At 38.7% G+C, this 12,722-nt stretch overlaps 1 protein-coding gene across 6 annotated transcripts in view; it reads left to right on the plus strand.

The window, feature by feature from the left end:
- TRPC4 (transient receptor potential cation channel, subfamily C, member 4) overlaps positions 1-12,722 on the plus strand; it is a 203,891-nt gene that overhangs the window by 50,698 nt on the left and 140,471 nt on the right. For 5 of the 6 annotated variants that reach the window (XM_006879533.1, XM_006879535.1, XM_006879536.1 and 2 more), the window contains exon 2: positions 1,970-2,488. The exons of the other annotated variant lie outside the window; for it this stretch is intronic. In XM_006879533.1, the coding sequence (XP_006879595.1) occupies positions 1,970-2,488 (519 nt within the window). The remainder of the gene's footprint in view (positions 1-1,969; positions 2,489-12,722) is intronic. 6 annotated transcript variants of the gene reach the window in all.

Consider the following 12,722-nt stretch of genomic DNA (forward strand, 5'->3'; position numbering starts at 1 on the left):
TCCCTTCCCTTCCCTTCCCTTCTCTCTCTCTTTTTCTCGCTTTCTCTCTCTCTCTCTCCCCTCTTCCCTACTCCTTTTCCTCCCTAATCCCCCTCCACCTCCCTCCTCCTCCTTCTCCCTCCTCCTCTCCCCCTCTCCCTCCTCCCCACCTCTTCTCCCTTATAATGACCTTAGCATGTGTGAAAGAGCCCCAGTTCTGGCACACTTCTTAAGCACTTGATTCCTAACTGGATGGTCATAGTTTGTGATCCACTTTATTGTGGTTTTGATTTCCTACTGATTAATTTGACTAATTTCTGGTTTCCCTAACTACAAATGAGACATTAAGAACAAAGTCATGTGCTTGTTGGTCATTCGTGTTTTTTCTTTTATTGTACATATTGATGTTTTCACATTCTGATCAATGCCCTTTAATTCATTTAAAGAACTTATTTTAAATTTTAATGGGCAACTTATTTCTTTTCTGTTGTTACTCATAGCTTTGTTGTCATAGTTAAGACTTCATTGACAAGGCTAAAAGATTCACCTGTAGTGGCTCCGTGTTTAACGGTTTTGCTGCTAACCGAAAGGTCTTCTGGTGGCCTAGTGGTAAGAAGTTTCACTGCAATCACAAAGACATGAGGTCAAAATCCTCCAGCAGCTCTGCAGAAAAAGATGGGCAATCTGCCCCTGTGCCATTCACTGCCTCTGACGACCTGCTGGAGGGTCATGTGTGGGTCAGTTCTGGCTCAACAGCACACACTAACAGCAACAACAGCAACAAATCATTAGGTCCTCTGGTTTCAGAGTGTCTATGAGTCAGCATCAACCACACCACATAATGCTGTTTGTTTGGATAATTTAATTGATCAATTTTGAGTTACTTTTTTTTTATTTATAGCATGAAGTAGGAGTTCACCTTAATTTTCTTTTCATGTGACTATCAAGTTTCCCAGCACCAGTTGCTGAAGATACTATTTTGTGCTTCCCCATTTGATAGGCTTGGCATTCTTGATGAAAATCAGTTGGTCATGAATACATGGGCTTATTTCTGGAACCTTTGCTTAATCTGCATTTTCTAAAGAAGCAAAACCAATAAAGCTTTGGCTATACAGGGAAAGAGAGCTATTGAGATTTACCATGAGGAGATAACTCATGCTCTTATAGGATCTGGCAAGTCCCAGGTCCCTGCAACAGACCTTAGGAAGGGGGCTTTTCCTGCCTCCTAGAGTTCCAGAGCTTGATGAATTAAAGATCAGCAGGTAAAACGGGTCCTTGGTTCAGCTCCAAGAACCAGAGATGAGAGCCAATTCAGAGTCTAGTTTGATCAGAGGACAGGAGAGGCTTCCTATTCATTTTATATAGAACCACCCACCGTGAAACTCATCTCAACTGATTGGCTTATTGTCTTGGAGGTGATTACATTCTGGAAGATCTCAACAAGGAAATGATCCTATTACTACATCAGCTCTCATCAAGAAATGACTACATCATAAACCAAGCTGGAAGGTCTTCATCTGAACCATCCCAAATCCCAAAGCAATTCTTCCAGTCTATATGTCAATCCTTATGTTAGTACACAAAGTCCTTGGATTTGAAGCAGTCAAGAATTGTAAGTATATTTATTGGTTCAGCAGAACACTAGATGATCAGAAAATAAAGGAAGGGGAAGAACATTCTATAACTTAAAATGTTATTTAGTAAAGAGATTCCACAGGTGTAACTTTATGAAATTATGAAGATTTGATAAAATATCATTATTCAGATAATTCAAGTAAAATATAGAAAAAGGTCATTTTATTAGAAAAAATCTTTGCCTCAGGTATTATTTTACATTTTCAAAAATGATAAAGGTCCTCTCTCTTCTGCAGATGCTGGCAATAGCTTTATTATGACCCCTGCTCAACCCCACGATCACAGGCTGCTTGAAATTCACAGCTTTGACCAGTTGAATGAATACTCATAATCTCCTCTCTGTTCTTTTCCCCAGGTGCCTCCCATTCTCCTGGATAAGCAGTTCTCTGAATTCACTCCAGACATAACACCCATTATTTTGGCGGCCCATACAAATAATTATGAAATCATAAAACTTTTGGTTCAGAAGGGCGTCTCAGTGCCCCGGCCCCATGAGGTGCGCTGTAACTGTGTTGAGTGTGTCTCCAGCTCAGACGTGGACAGTCTTCGCCACTCCCGCTCACGCCTCAACATCTATAAGGCCTTGGCCAGCCCTTCGCTCATCGCGCTGTCTAGCGAAGACCCTTTCCTCACAGCCTTCCAGCTAAGCTGGGAGCTGCAGGAACTGAGCAAGGTGGAAAATGAATTCAAGTCGGAGTATGAGGAACTGTCACGGCAGTGCAAACAGTTTGCCAAGGACCTTCTGGATCAGACTAGAAGCTCCAGAGAACTGGAAATCATTCTTAATTACCGAGATGACAATAGCCTGATAGAAGAACAAAGTGGAAATGATCTCGCAAGATTAAAATTGGCTATTAAGTACCGTCAGAAAGAGGTAAGTGTCCTACTTTCTCCACAGTTTTCTAATTCCTGTCAAATCAAATAGAATTTTATTACAATGTGAACAAACTGGGACTCGCAAAATTAGTTTGGGGTTTTGGGAGCATTAACTGTAAGTGGATGACATTTAGTGAATGCCAGATTAATACATTAGAGTCATAGTTAACGGTAGTACCAAGGGGCTTATTTAATCCTTGGCGATGGCTTTTGACATTTCTAGTAGGGTTTACACGTTTACTGTATGAAATGGAACAGTGCTAGTTGAAGAATACCAAGAGCTCCAGTTCTGCACTTACAACTCCAGTTAGTAGACAGATATCTGAGATTTATAGTTCTCACCTCACAAAAGAATGTACAGCATTTGTGTTCATTTATATATAAGTATATATTACAGGTAAATGGTGAACTTTATGCAAAGATTTTTATTACATTGTAAGGTACTTTTTTATTAAAATTAATTACTGGTTATTATTAATGGAAGAAAATATTTTAATCCAACTAGATGAAGATAGTAAGTTTTCTTTTATGTATTCCTTATCTTGATTTGTTAGGAATAAGAAAGAAATTAGAAAAGTTACTTGCAAGCAAATAATACATTCATGATGGTTTTTTTCATTCATTTTAAAGTATTCAAGAACGAAAATTCAAAGCTATTACATTTGTAACCTAACTGAGCCATTTGTGTTGTATGTTTCTATCACGGTGTTTGGTTGGGTGGGTTTTCAAAAGACTTCTTGTTGTGTGCCATTGAGTGAGAACCAGCTTGGACCTGACCCTTCTGTGGGTTTGCAGAGGCAGTCTTTATCTGTCAGGAGGAAATGACCCATCCTTCTCCTGCTTCAAAAGACTAGTTACCTCTTTATCCAGGAAATACTGACTCTCCAAGGTTGGGAGCTCTGGTGGCCTAGTGGATAAGGAGTTGTACTGCCAACCCAAATGCCTTCAGTTCTAATCTGCTAGCTATTCTGTAAAAGCAAGAACAATGGGCAATGCCCTCTCATTTCTTGCATTGATTTACAGCCTCTGAAAACCTATTGGAGGGTCAGCTACAAGTTTGTTCTGACTCCACAACAATGACTTTGACTTTGAAATTACTCTCAAATGACTGGTAACTAAGTTTTTCAGGACAACAGTTAGTATAAAACTTTATAATGTAGGAGGAAAGAGATTTGTAATAATAATCATAACAAATGAATGTAATTAGTTTCTTTTCAACTGGTCTTGAATTGTCAGTTTTAGCCTTAATTAACATTTTGTTCATTGCTATTTGCTAAATTTTTAAAATTCAAGATACCTGAATTTGCTTTTGTGATTTCTCCCCTTATGTTTCTTCCACTAATCAGTTCAATTTAAATATCCTGAAAGCCTAAAACAAGTCTTTTTATGTGTTGAAATGCCTTCTAATTATTTATCAGAAAGCCAAATCCTACTTACTCTTTAAAGCTGTTCACAGGTCTTAGCTCCCCCATCATGTTCTATGAATCAGTCATCCTCTATAAACTCTCTTGGGCAAATGACTTATTTATGTGTTCTATACCATGTGCATCAGAAATACATCTGTCTTGCTCAGCTCTCATAGCTCCCTCCTGGCACATTATAGATCCATAATGAAAGCACATGAGTGAAGTTACAGACTCTCATTGTTCTGAAAGGGGTTTTGTTTGTTTGTTTGGGGTTGGTTTGTTTGGGTGTGTGGGTTTTTTGTTTTTTGGGGGTTTTTTTGTCTTTTTGCACCATTTAGTTTAATCTAATGACTTTCTAATAGCAAAGAAATCATCTTGCCAGAATTTAAGACTGTTATTGTTATGTGTTGTTGTTATGTTATTGTTATATATTGTTATTAATGTTGCTGTGTGTTGAATGTACTGTTATGCGTTATTATGTTGTTATTGTATTATTGTGTTATTGTTATGTGTTGTTGTTATGTTATTGTTATATATTGTTATTAATGTTGCTGTGTGTTGCATGTACTGTTATGCGTTATTATGTTGTTATTGTATTATTGTGTTATTGTTATGTGTTGTTGTTATGAGTCACCTGCAATTCATAGCGACCCTGTGTACAATAGCTCTGAAACCCGCTGTGTCCCGAGCCAGCCTCACTGACACCAACACATGTACCCCCATTACCCGAGTTACTGAGCTTTTCTTTAACGTTATCAAATTTAAAGGTCTGTTGGATATCTCATATACTTTCACATCGTCCTTTTCCAATCAGCAAACATATACAGAATTTACTAATACACTGGATGAACGATGTCCTCATAGAGTTGATCAAATAGTAGCATAATGTGTATTATCTGAATTTATTGTTACTGAGTCATAATCAACTCCTAGTGTGTCCTCTGCTGGGTTTCTGTAAATCACAATAGAGATTAGCCATCATTCTTCCACAGAGACACTGGTGGATTGAAACCTCCAGAGAGGCTGAGCCTTCAGGTTATCGGCACAGCTCCCTGCAGACTACACCACCACAGGACCTCCCGACCATTGTCTAGTAGATGTAGTTCTAGCACCTGGCCAGAGACTGGAGGAGAGCAAAGGGTATAGCCCCACCATAATCCATGAAAGCCTTGGTTGGGCGACGGGAAAGGAGGCGCAGTGGAGGGTATCTAAAGAGGATGGGGGGACTGGAGAAGCACTTGCATAATGAAGAGAGAAGAAAACCAAGGGGTGTTTTTCTTTTTCAGACTTTGCCTTGGGATCGATTGTCTCTACTGTATGGGCTTTATTTCTTAAACTCATCCTTGATAAATCCCCCAGTTATTGTTGTTGTTGTTGTTGTTGTTGCTGTGTGCCATTGAGTTGGAACCGACTCAGAGTTGACCTTCCAGAGAGTTCGCAGTTGCAGTAAATGACACAGGGAGTTGCTCACCCTCTTCCCAGGGAACAGCTGGTGGTTTGGAACTGCGTGCCTTGGGGATATTAGCACAGCTTCACCCATTACAACAGAGCAGATCCTAACCAAAAGATTGGCAGGATGGGCCCACCCAGCTGTGCTAAAGAATTAAGGTCTGATAATCTGCTTCTGTAAACATCCCAGCCATTGAAGAGCCCATGGAGCTCGGTTCTACACTCTGACTCACGCATTGTCATAAGCTGGAAGTGAGTAGATTACAATAGGTCTGGCTTGGGGTTTCACTGTTCAAAAAATGATTTTGTTTTGCTTTAAATTCCAAACCTGCTACACAATGAGCTTCCTATTAAAACCAAACTAAACCACTCATGGTCTCCATATATCTGAAATCTCTCTGGGAAGAGCCTTCTGGAGATCCCCTGGGGAGTTGCTATTTTAATTTTTGTTACTCCTTGTCAGTTGCCTTTCAGTGACTACAACTCACAGCAACCCTATGAACAACAGATCCGCACCTTGACCTATTCTTCACAATCTCCATCAAGCTCAATGCAGTTGTTGTAGTCTCTGTGTCTGTCCGTCTCATTGAGCCTCTTCCTTTCCTTGCCGACCCTCTTCCTTTCCCAACACAATGTCTTTTTCCCAAAACTGGCCCCTCTGGTCCAAAGTATGTGAGACCATGTTTTACCATCTTTGTTTTTAAGGGGCACCATGCTTTCCCTTCCTCCAAAACAGATTTGTTTATTCTTTTGACATCCCATGATATAGTCAGCTCTCTTCTCCAGCACATTTGTTATTCGGTAGTATGTCATTGAGTTGGGACTGACCCATAGCAGACCCTCCAGCAGGTTTTCAGAGGCAGTAAATCTCACAAGAGGAAATTTCACAGTAGTTGGGAAGAAAAATCTTAGCCATGGTTGCTAAAAGGATGACACATCCAGTCTATTAAGAATTCCCTGAAAGAAAGATGGACAGTCTGCTCCCATTAAGATTTACATCTTTGGAAACCCAGTTTTTGGGGGGGGTTCATCATGAGTCAGAATCAAGTTGAGAGCTGGGTATTTTGTTTTCTTCTTTGACTCATCTAAGTTTAAAATACTTTGAAAGCACTAATGTCTTTGGAAAACTCTCCTCTAAAACCACTTCCTCTGAAAAGACTTCCTTCCATTTATTCCCGAATTAGAAATAGAGCTTTCCATGATGGTGGCCAATGTACTTTATTGAGAATGTCGATGGGGCTTTGTGTCATTAATTTTGACATCTGGCTTCCTCAGATCTATTCTGCATTACTGTTGGGGGGGGGCGGGGTTTAATATTTTCTTTTTCCTGGAAGATAAATATGGGGATGTTATCCAACCTCCTGGGTTCACCTACTGCCTCTCCTGGTTGTAGAATTTACATTTTAACAAGGTGCTCATGTGCTTCTAAGAATCACCTGAGAATCTTGTTAAAAGATAACCCTGGGATGAAAATGCAAATTCACAGCAAGGGACTGAATCAGAGTGAACAAGTTCAAAGCCTGTCTTCAAAGCGTTGCAGCGTCCATCCTTCACACTCACATGAAGTCCAAGTGTGATAACAACCTATGTGGTTTCTAAGGAAATCCTCAGCAGTATCTTTCATCGCTCCCACCATCAGTAGACCTTAACTGTCAAATGGAGGCACTCATTAACTCATTAATTTAATTATCCTGTTTATTCCTTTGGGCCTTTCCACAGAGGATCCCAGGACATAGAACAGCCTCTCACCTTCATCTTAAAATTTTCCTATTGTAGTGTGTTTTATGTAGATAGACTCCTCTTAAAGTTTTTCAAATGTAAAAATGTACTGCAGTTTGAATCCCACCCTCAGTCAAGTTAAATTAGAACACTTCTGAAAGTGTGGTGCCCTCCTTTTTTTTTTTTTTTTGCTTTATTTTTAAACAGTTCAGATGGCTCTAATCTGCAATCAAGAATGAGATTTGAATTTATCTAACAAAGTTTAATTTGTGAGTGATATCCTCTTTACATTTCTTTGACTCTTTCAGATCAACAGAACAAGACCGTTAAATATCATCATTATGATGGCCATCAGAATCACAAATTTGTTGTTGTGTTTGCCATTGAATCAGAACCAGTTCATATCTGAAGCTCCAGTGGATTTCCAACTTTAAGTCACATGGGAGGACTTTCCCCATTTTCTCCCGTGGGGCACCTAGTGAATTTAAACTGCCTATTTTTGGAATGACAACAAAACTCCTTACCACTAAGCCACCAGGGCTCTCCAAAATTACATGGGTAGCTTATAAACCTAACAACTCTTTAAGTTCCACATGTAGACATTGCATTCATGGCAACCCACAGCACTTCTTTCAAGTCTCTTCCCAACTTCCTCCTTACCAGATTGCCTAGTTTGTTCTTATTTCATTTTGATTGCTCACAGCTTTACTCTGTTATTGTTGCCCTTCTCTCTACCCAAAATGTGCCCTGCTAGTATTTCAGGCCTCTCAGAGCTTCCGTATCTTTATACTCCATATTTGTACAAGACTCAACAGTCTAACATATAAGATGTTAAATTAGTAACAACAACAACAAAAAATCAGTGATTCAAATCCAACAACTGTTTTACAGGAGAAGATGTACAGTCTCCTCTTGTAAAAATGTATGACCTTGGATACCAGATGGATAGTCACTATGACTTGAAATGAACTTGATGGACATGGATTTTATGTGCCATACTTAAGCATTTAGCTGGCTAAGGAAAAGGTTGGTGGGAAAAATATGTGGCAATCTGTTCCTATGAAGACTACAGCTAGGGAGTATTGTAGGGCAGTTCTGCTCTGTCCTGCAGCTCGCTGTGAGTTGGAATTGACTCTATGGCAGTGGGATTTGGTTTGTTCTTGAAAAGGAAGCGTAGGCCTGCAGAAATGGATTAAAGACACAGCAGGGACTAAGTGGTTGATCTTTATAGACAGAAGGGAAGGCACTTAAGTATTACAATTTCATCTGTCGCATGATCACTAACTTGAGTGCATTTAAGAAATGTTCTCTATTTCTTGTGCACATGACATAGCCATGTGTGTCTTCTTGTAATGCATTTATCATCACCTAAAAGACTGGATAAGGGGAGCTCTGGTGGCCTAGTGGCAAGAAGCTGCACTGCACTCCCAGAGGAACACGGTTCGAATCCACCAGATGCTCTGCCGGAGAAGGAGGCGCAATATCCTCCTGTACCAGTCAGATCTGATTTGACGGTACACGCACACAAAATAAAAATAAAAAAATTTAAAAAAAAAAAGACTGGATAACCATTGTCAAAATTTCTCTTTATTGTTATCAAGTAATGCATGACTCTGTGATTGAATTAGAATGTGGTGTTAAAAGCTTGTGACCTACAGATTAGATACCATTCTCTTTTTGCCCCTTTTGATATGTGCTTTGGTGGTAAGGAACTGCACTGCTGACCCAAAGGTACGTAGTTCAAATCCACTAGCTGTTTTGTGGTAGAAAGACTGTCAGTCTCCTCCCATGTGATTCATTGACTCTGAAAATCCACTGGAAGGTCAACTATGACTCAATTCTGACTCAACAGTAAATAATATAACGTAACATAATGTAACATAACGTGACATAACGTAACGTAACATAACATAACATACTAACAAATACGTGATAGCAAATGATCCATTAAGTTTTCAATTTTTCCTTCCAGAATGAGAAAATACTTAAGAAGATGAATAATGATAGTGAAGGCTCACAGCTTAGCATACTCTCTTATGGACTTCTTTGCTCATGGGAGAATAGCTATCATTATTAGTCATTATTATTATTATCATTATTTTTGTTTATCCCTTCTACAATCTTCAATATTAAAGGTCAAGCCTGTGTAAGAAAATGTTATACAGCATTTTACTGTATACTATGCACAGTAATATATTAGCTTGATTGTTTAGACTTTTAATATTTGTAAAGACTAGTCATCTGTCCATTGGATTAGATTATATGTTTTTTTAAATAGTTTTTATTTTATACTGGTTTACTTAAAAAGTTTGCATTCACACAAGATCTTTCCAATTTCTTTTATTTTATCTTTCTTAACAATCTATATATAAGTACTCTGAACCATTTATGTGAAAATACGCATTTCCAATTTTTTTTTACAAATGTTACCTCAACCCCTAATGCTGTCTGTACACTAACTCCTTCCTTTATACGCTTTCAAAAGCAACATACATTATAAATAGCACACTAGATTTTAACGTGTCCTTTCATTTTACAGTCCTTAAAATGTAGGAGTTGATTATACACGTCTTCTAAACCTCATCCTGTACGTTATAGTCAGGAGATGCAAAATACATGACTGTTCTTGTTAGGTGCCACCAAGGTGGTTCCAACTCAGAAACCCCCAAGACAGCAGAATGAACCCTGCCTGATCCTCTTCAGTTGACCCTTGGTTTCTCCAAGTCTCATATCCTTCCTCAGGGACTAGTTCCTCATGTCTGAAGTATGCAATGTGAAGTCCTCCTATCTTTATTTCTAAGGGACACCATAACTGCACTTCTTTCTCCCCCCACACACTAGTTTATTTATAAAATTCAAATACAAATTTGAACAAGTTCTTTCAGTTCCCCTCACCCCTCCACCTATCAAACGGTACAACCCAATGATTAATCCCCCCCTTCCTCTGCACATCCACATCCCTTTGCTTCCAGCCTCTCCCGCCCCTCCTGGATCCTTATACTCATTCTACAATAATGGTTTTATACAATATTTGTCCTTGTGGGACTGAGTTAATGCTCTCCAGTCCCTCCCATGTTAGGTAATAATTTACAAAGTTATTGCTCCTGCGTGCTGCATAGTATTCCATTGTGTGAATGTGCCATAATTTCTCAATCCATTCGTTCTGGACATTTGAGCTGTTTCCATGTTCTTGCGATGGTAAATAATACTTCTGGAAGGCAATTTGGTGCTTCCTCAAAAAGCTAAACATAGAAATTCCATATGACCCAGCTATCCCACTACTTGGAATATACCGTAGAATATGAGAACTGAGGCACAAACTGAGATTTATACACTAACTTCACTTCCTCCATAATTGGATTTGTTTGGTTTGTTGTTGTTGTTTGTTTTTTTTTTTTCTTTCGGCAGTCCACTGTATGTGCAATGTTCTTTGCCAAAATAATTTCTTCTTTGGCCTTCCTTATTCACTGCCCAATTTTCAAATGTATAGGAAACAATTGAAAATGCCATGACTTAGGTATTTAACGATTATGTTGAATGATATAATAGTTATGTTGTCATTTTGGGAGCATAAAAGAAATAGAGTCTAGCATTCCTCTAGCTAAATTTTCTTTCCTGACCTAAATATTTTTCAGACCACGTTGGGCCTTCCCTCCCCCTTCTCCGTGTGTGTACGCATCTGCTGTTGCTAGGCAGAGGCAACACGGATGGCGGATTTAATAGTGCCTAACTCAACCCCCTTCTAGGAAGCAAGCATCAGGAAGCCTGCCATTGTATATATAATGGATGAGCAAATGCCAGGTCAGGATGTATCAGTCTGGCAGACGAGGCTATGACAGGTTATTAGGCATTTAATTTAACACCGGGTTTTTAGAGCTTGGAATTCAACCCTTATTAGTTTCTCTACAGTTAATGAAATGGCATGTGACTATAGTCTCATAATTCATATCTGCAAATGACTTCTTATGTTTAATCCAAAGTTAAATTCAGAATTGCTCCAAATAGTGCCTATATTTATAAAGATAGTAAATTTATATCTCATGAAGTATGAATATAATGAATGTTAACTTTAGATATAAGGCATAATATGTTTGAGACTGCTTTAAATAATTTTTTACAAAAGATTAACCAGTTTAAGTTTAAAGAGAGATACTTTTCTATTCATCTGACAAAAAGAAATGTGTCTTTGGGAAAAATATCTTTCTAGACCATCGGTTGAGATTTACAGCCTCAGAAACCCTCCTCCCTGTAAATCTCAACGAGGGGAGGCACACCGCCTCATCTTCCTCTTGCAGAGGGGCTGGGGGATCATGCTACCAACACCAACTTCCAGTGAGTAGTCCAACACTTACCTCAGAATATCTTGGCCCTGTATTTTTACTTTGAATTCTTCAAATTGTGTTGGTTCCGTTCCACTTGTATCCGTTGTGGAATTTGACTTCCATCTTCTCTACAATTCTTGCTGTCAATATTTCTGTAACACCTACTGTATGATTGAAGTTTAAGTACTAGGAAGCTGTTGCTGTTGTGTGCCGTCTAGTCAGAGATGGCTCGTAACTGACCCTCCAGTGTGTTTTCAGAAGCAGTAAATAGCATGGGAGGGCATACCCCAGCCTTCTTTGGAGCAGATGGTGGACTTGAACTGTGTGCCTTCAGGTTGTAAGCATAGCTTCTTACCACTAGTCCAATAGAGCTCCAAGGAAGCGGAAAAAGATATTAAAAAGTAACAGATATCATTGTGTTGAACTATATTTTTAATGTGTTTTCCATACTAGTTTTACTTCCATTTTAGCATTTCATCATGGGTTGTTTGTTGGTGATATCATTCAGACTGGGATAGGAACCTGGGCATAGAATTTTATCTTATAAGAAAAAAAATATTCATATTCCAAGACATAAAGTTGTATCAGTCTTTAAGATAGGTAATATAGCTGCTGTATGATAATTTTGAGGGAGCTCTCATGGCCTAGTGATAAGAAACTGGACTGCAGTCTCTAAGGCACACGGTTCTAATCCATCAGCTGCTCTGCGGGAGAAAAAATGGGCCATCTCCTCCCATGCAATTAACTGCCTCTGAAAACCCACTGGAGGGTCAGCTATGGGTCACTTCCAGCTCTGTGATACTCAACAAAAACAACATGGCAATTTTGTGGTTTAGGGTTTTCAACATTTATAGCTATTTTGTATTACATAAAATAATGCCTTTAATAGTATTTGCCCAACTGTTAGTTATTACTGCTATCAATGTACTATCTTAATGTATTTTTTTTTAAATGTACTTACTCTAAACAAGTTTGATTAGGGAATCTAGTATCCTCTCAAGAGAGAACAGTGGGTGAATAATGTGAACGTTCTTATAATGTAGAGCTGACAACTGGTTTTATGAATGTGATGTGCACATTTTTAATGCCTGAGTATGATGGAAATTATTTTTACTTCTCAAAGACTTTTTTTAAAAAAAATACTTTCTTGGCCATTACTTGAATCAAGATTGTCTAAAATCTTGTGCAATGATCCTACTACTCGGATAACAGCTGTAAAGGGTTAACCAATTCAGCAAAGTAGCAGGATACAAGATCAACATACAAAAATCAGTTGGCTTTCTCTACCATGACAAAAAGAATACAGAGCCAGAACTAAGAGAAACAATACCTTTCA

The sequence above is a fragment of the Elephantulus edwardii genome, unplaced genomic scaffold (genome assembly GCF_000299155.1).
Source record: "Elephantulus edwardii isolate Elephantulus edwardi_28Jun2011 unplaced genomic scaffold, EleEdw1.0 scaffold00004, whole genome shotgun sequence".
Lineage (NCBI taxonomy): Eukaryota > Metazoa > Chordata > Mammalia > Macroscelidea > Macroscelididae > Elephantulus > Elephantulus edwardii.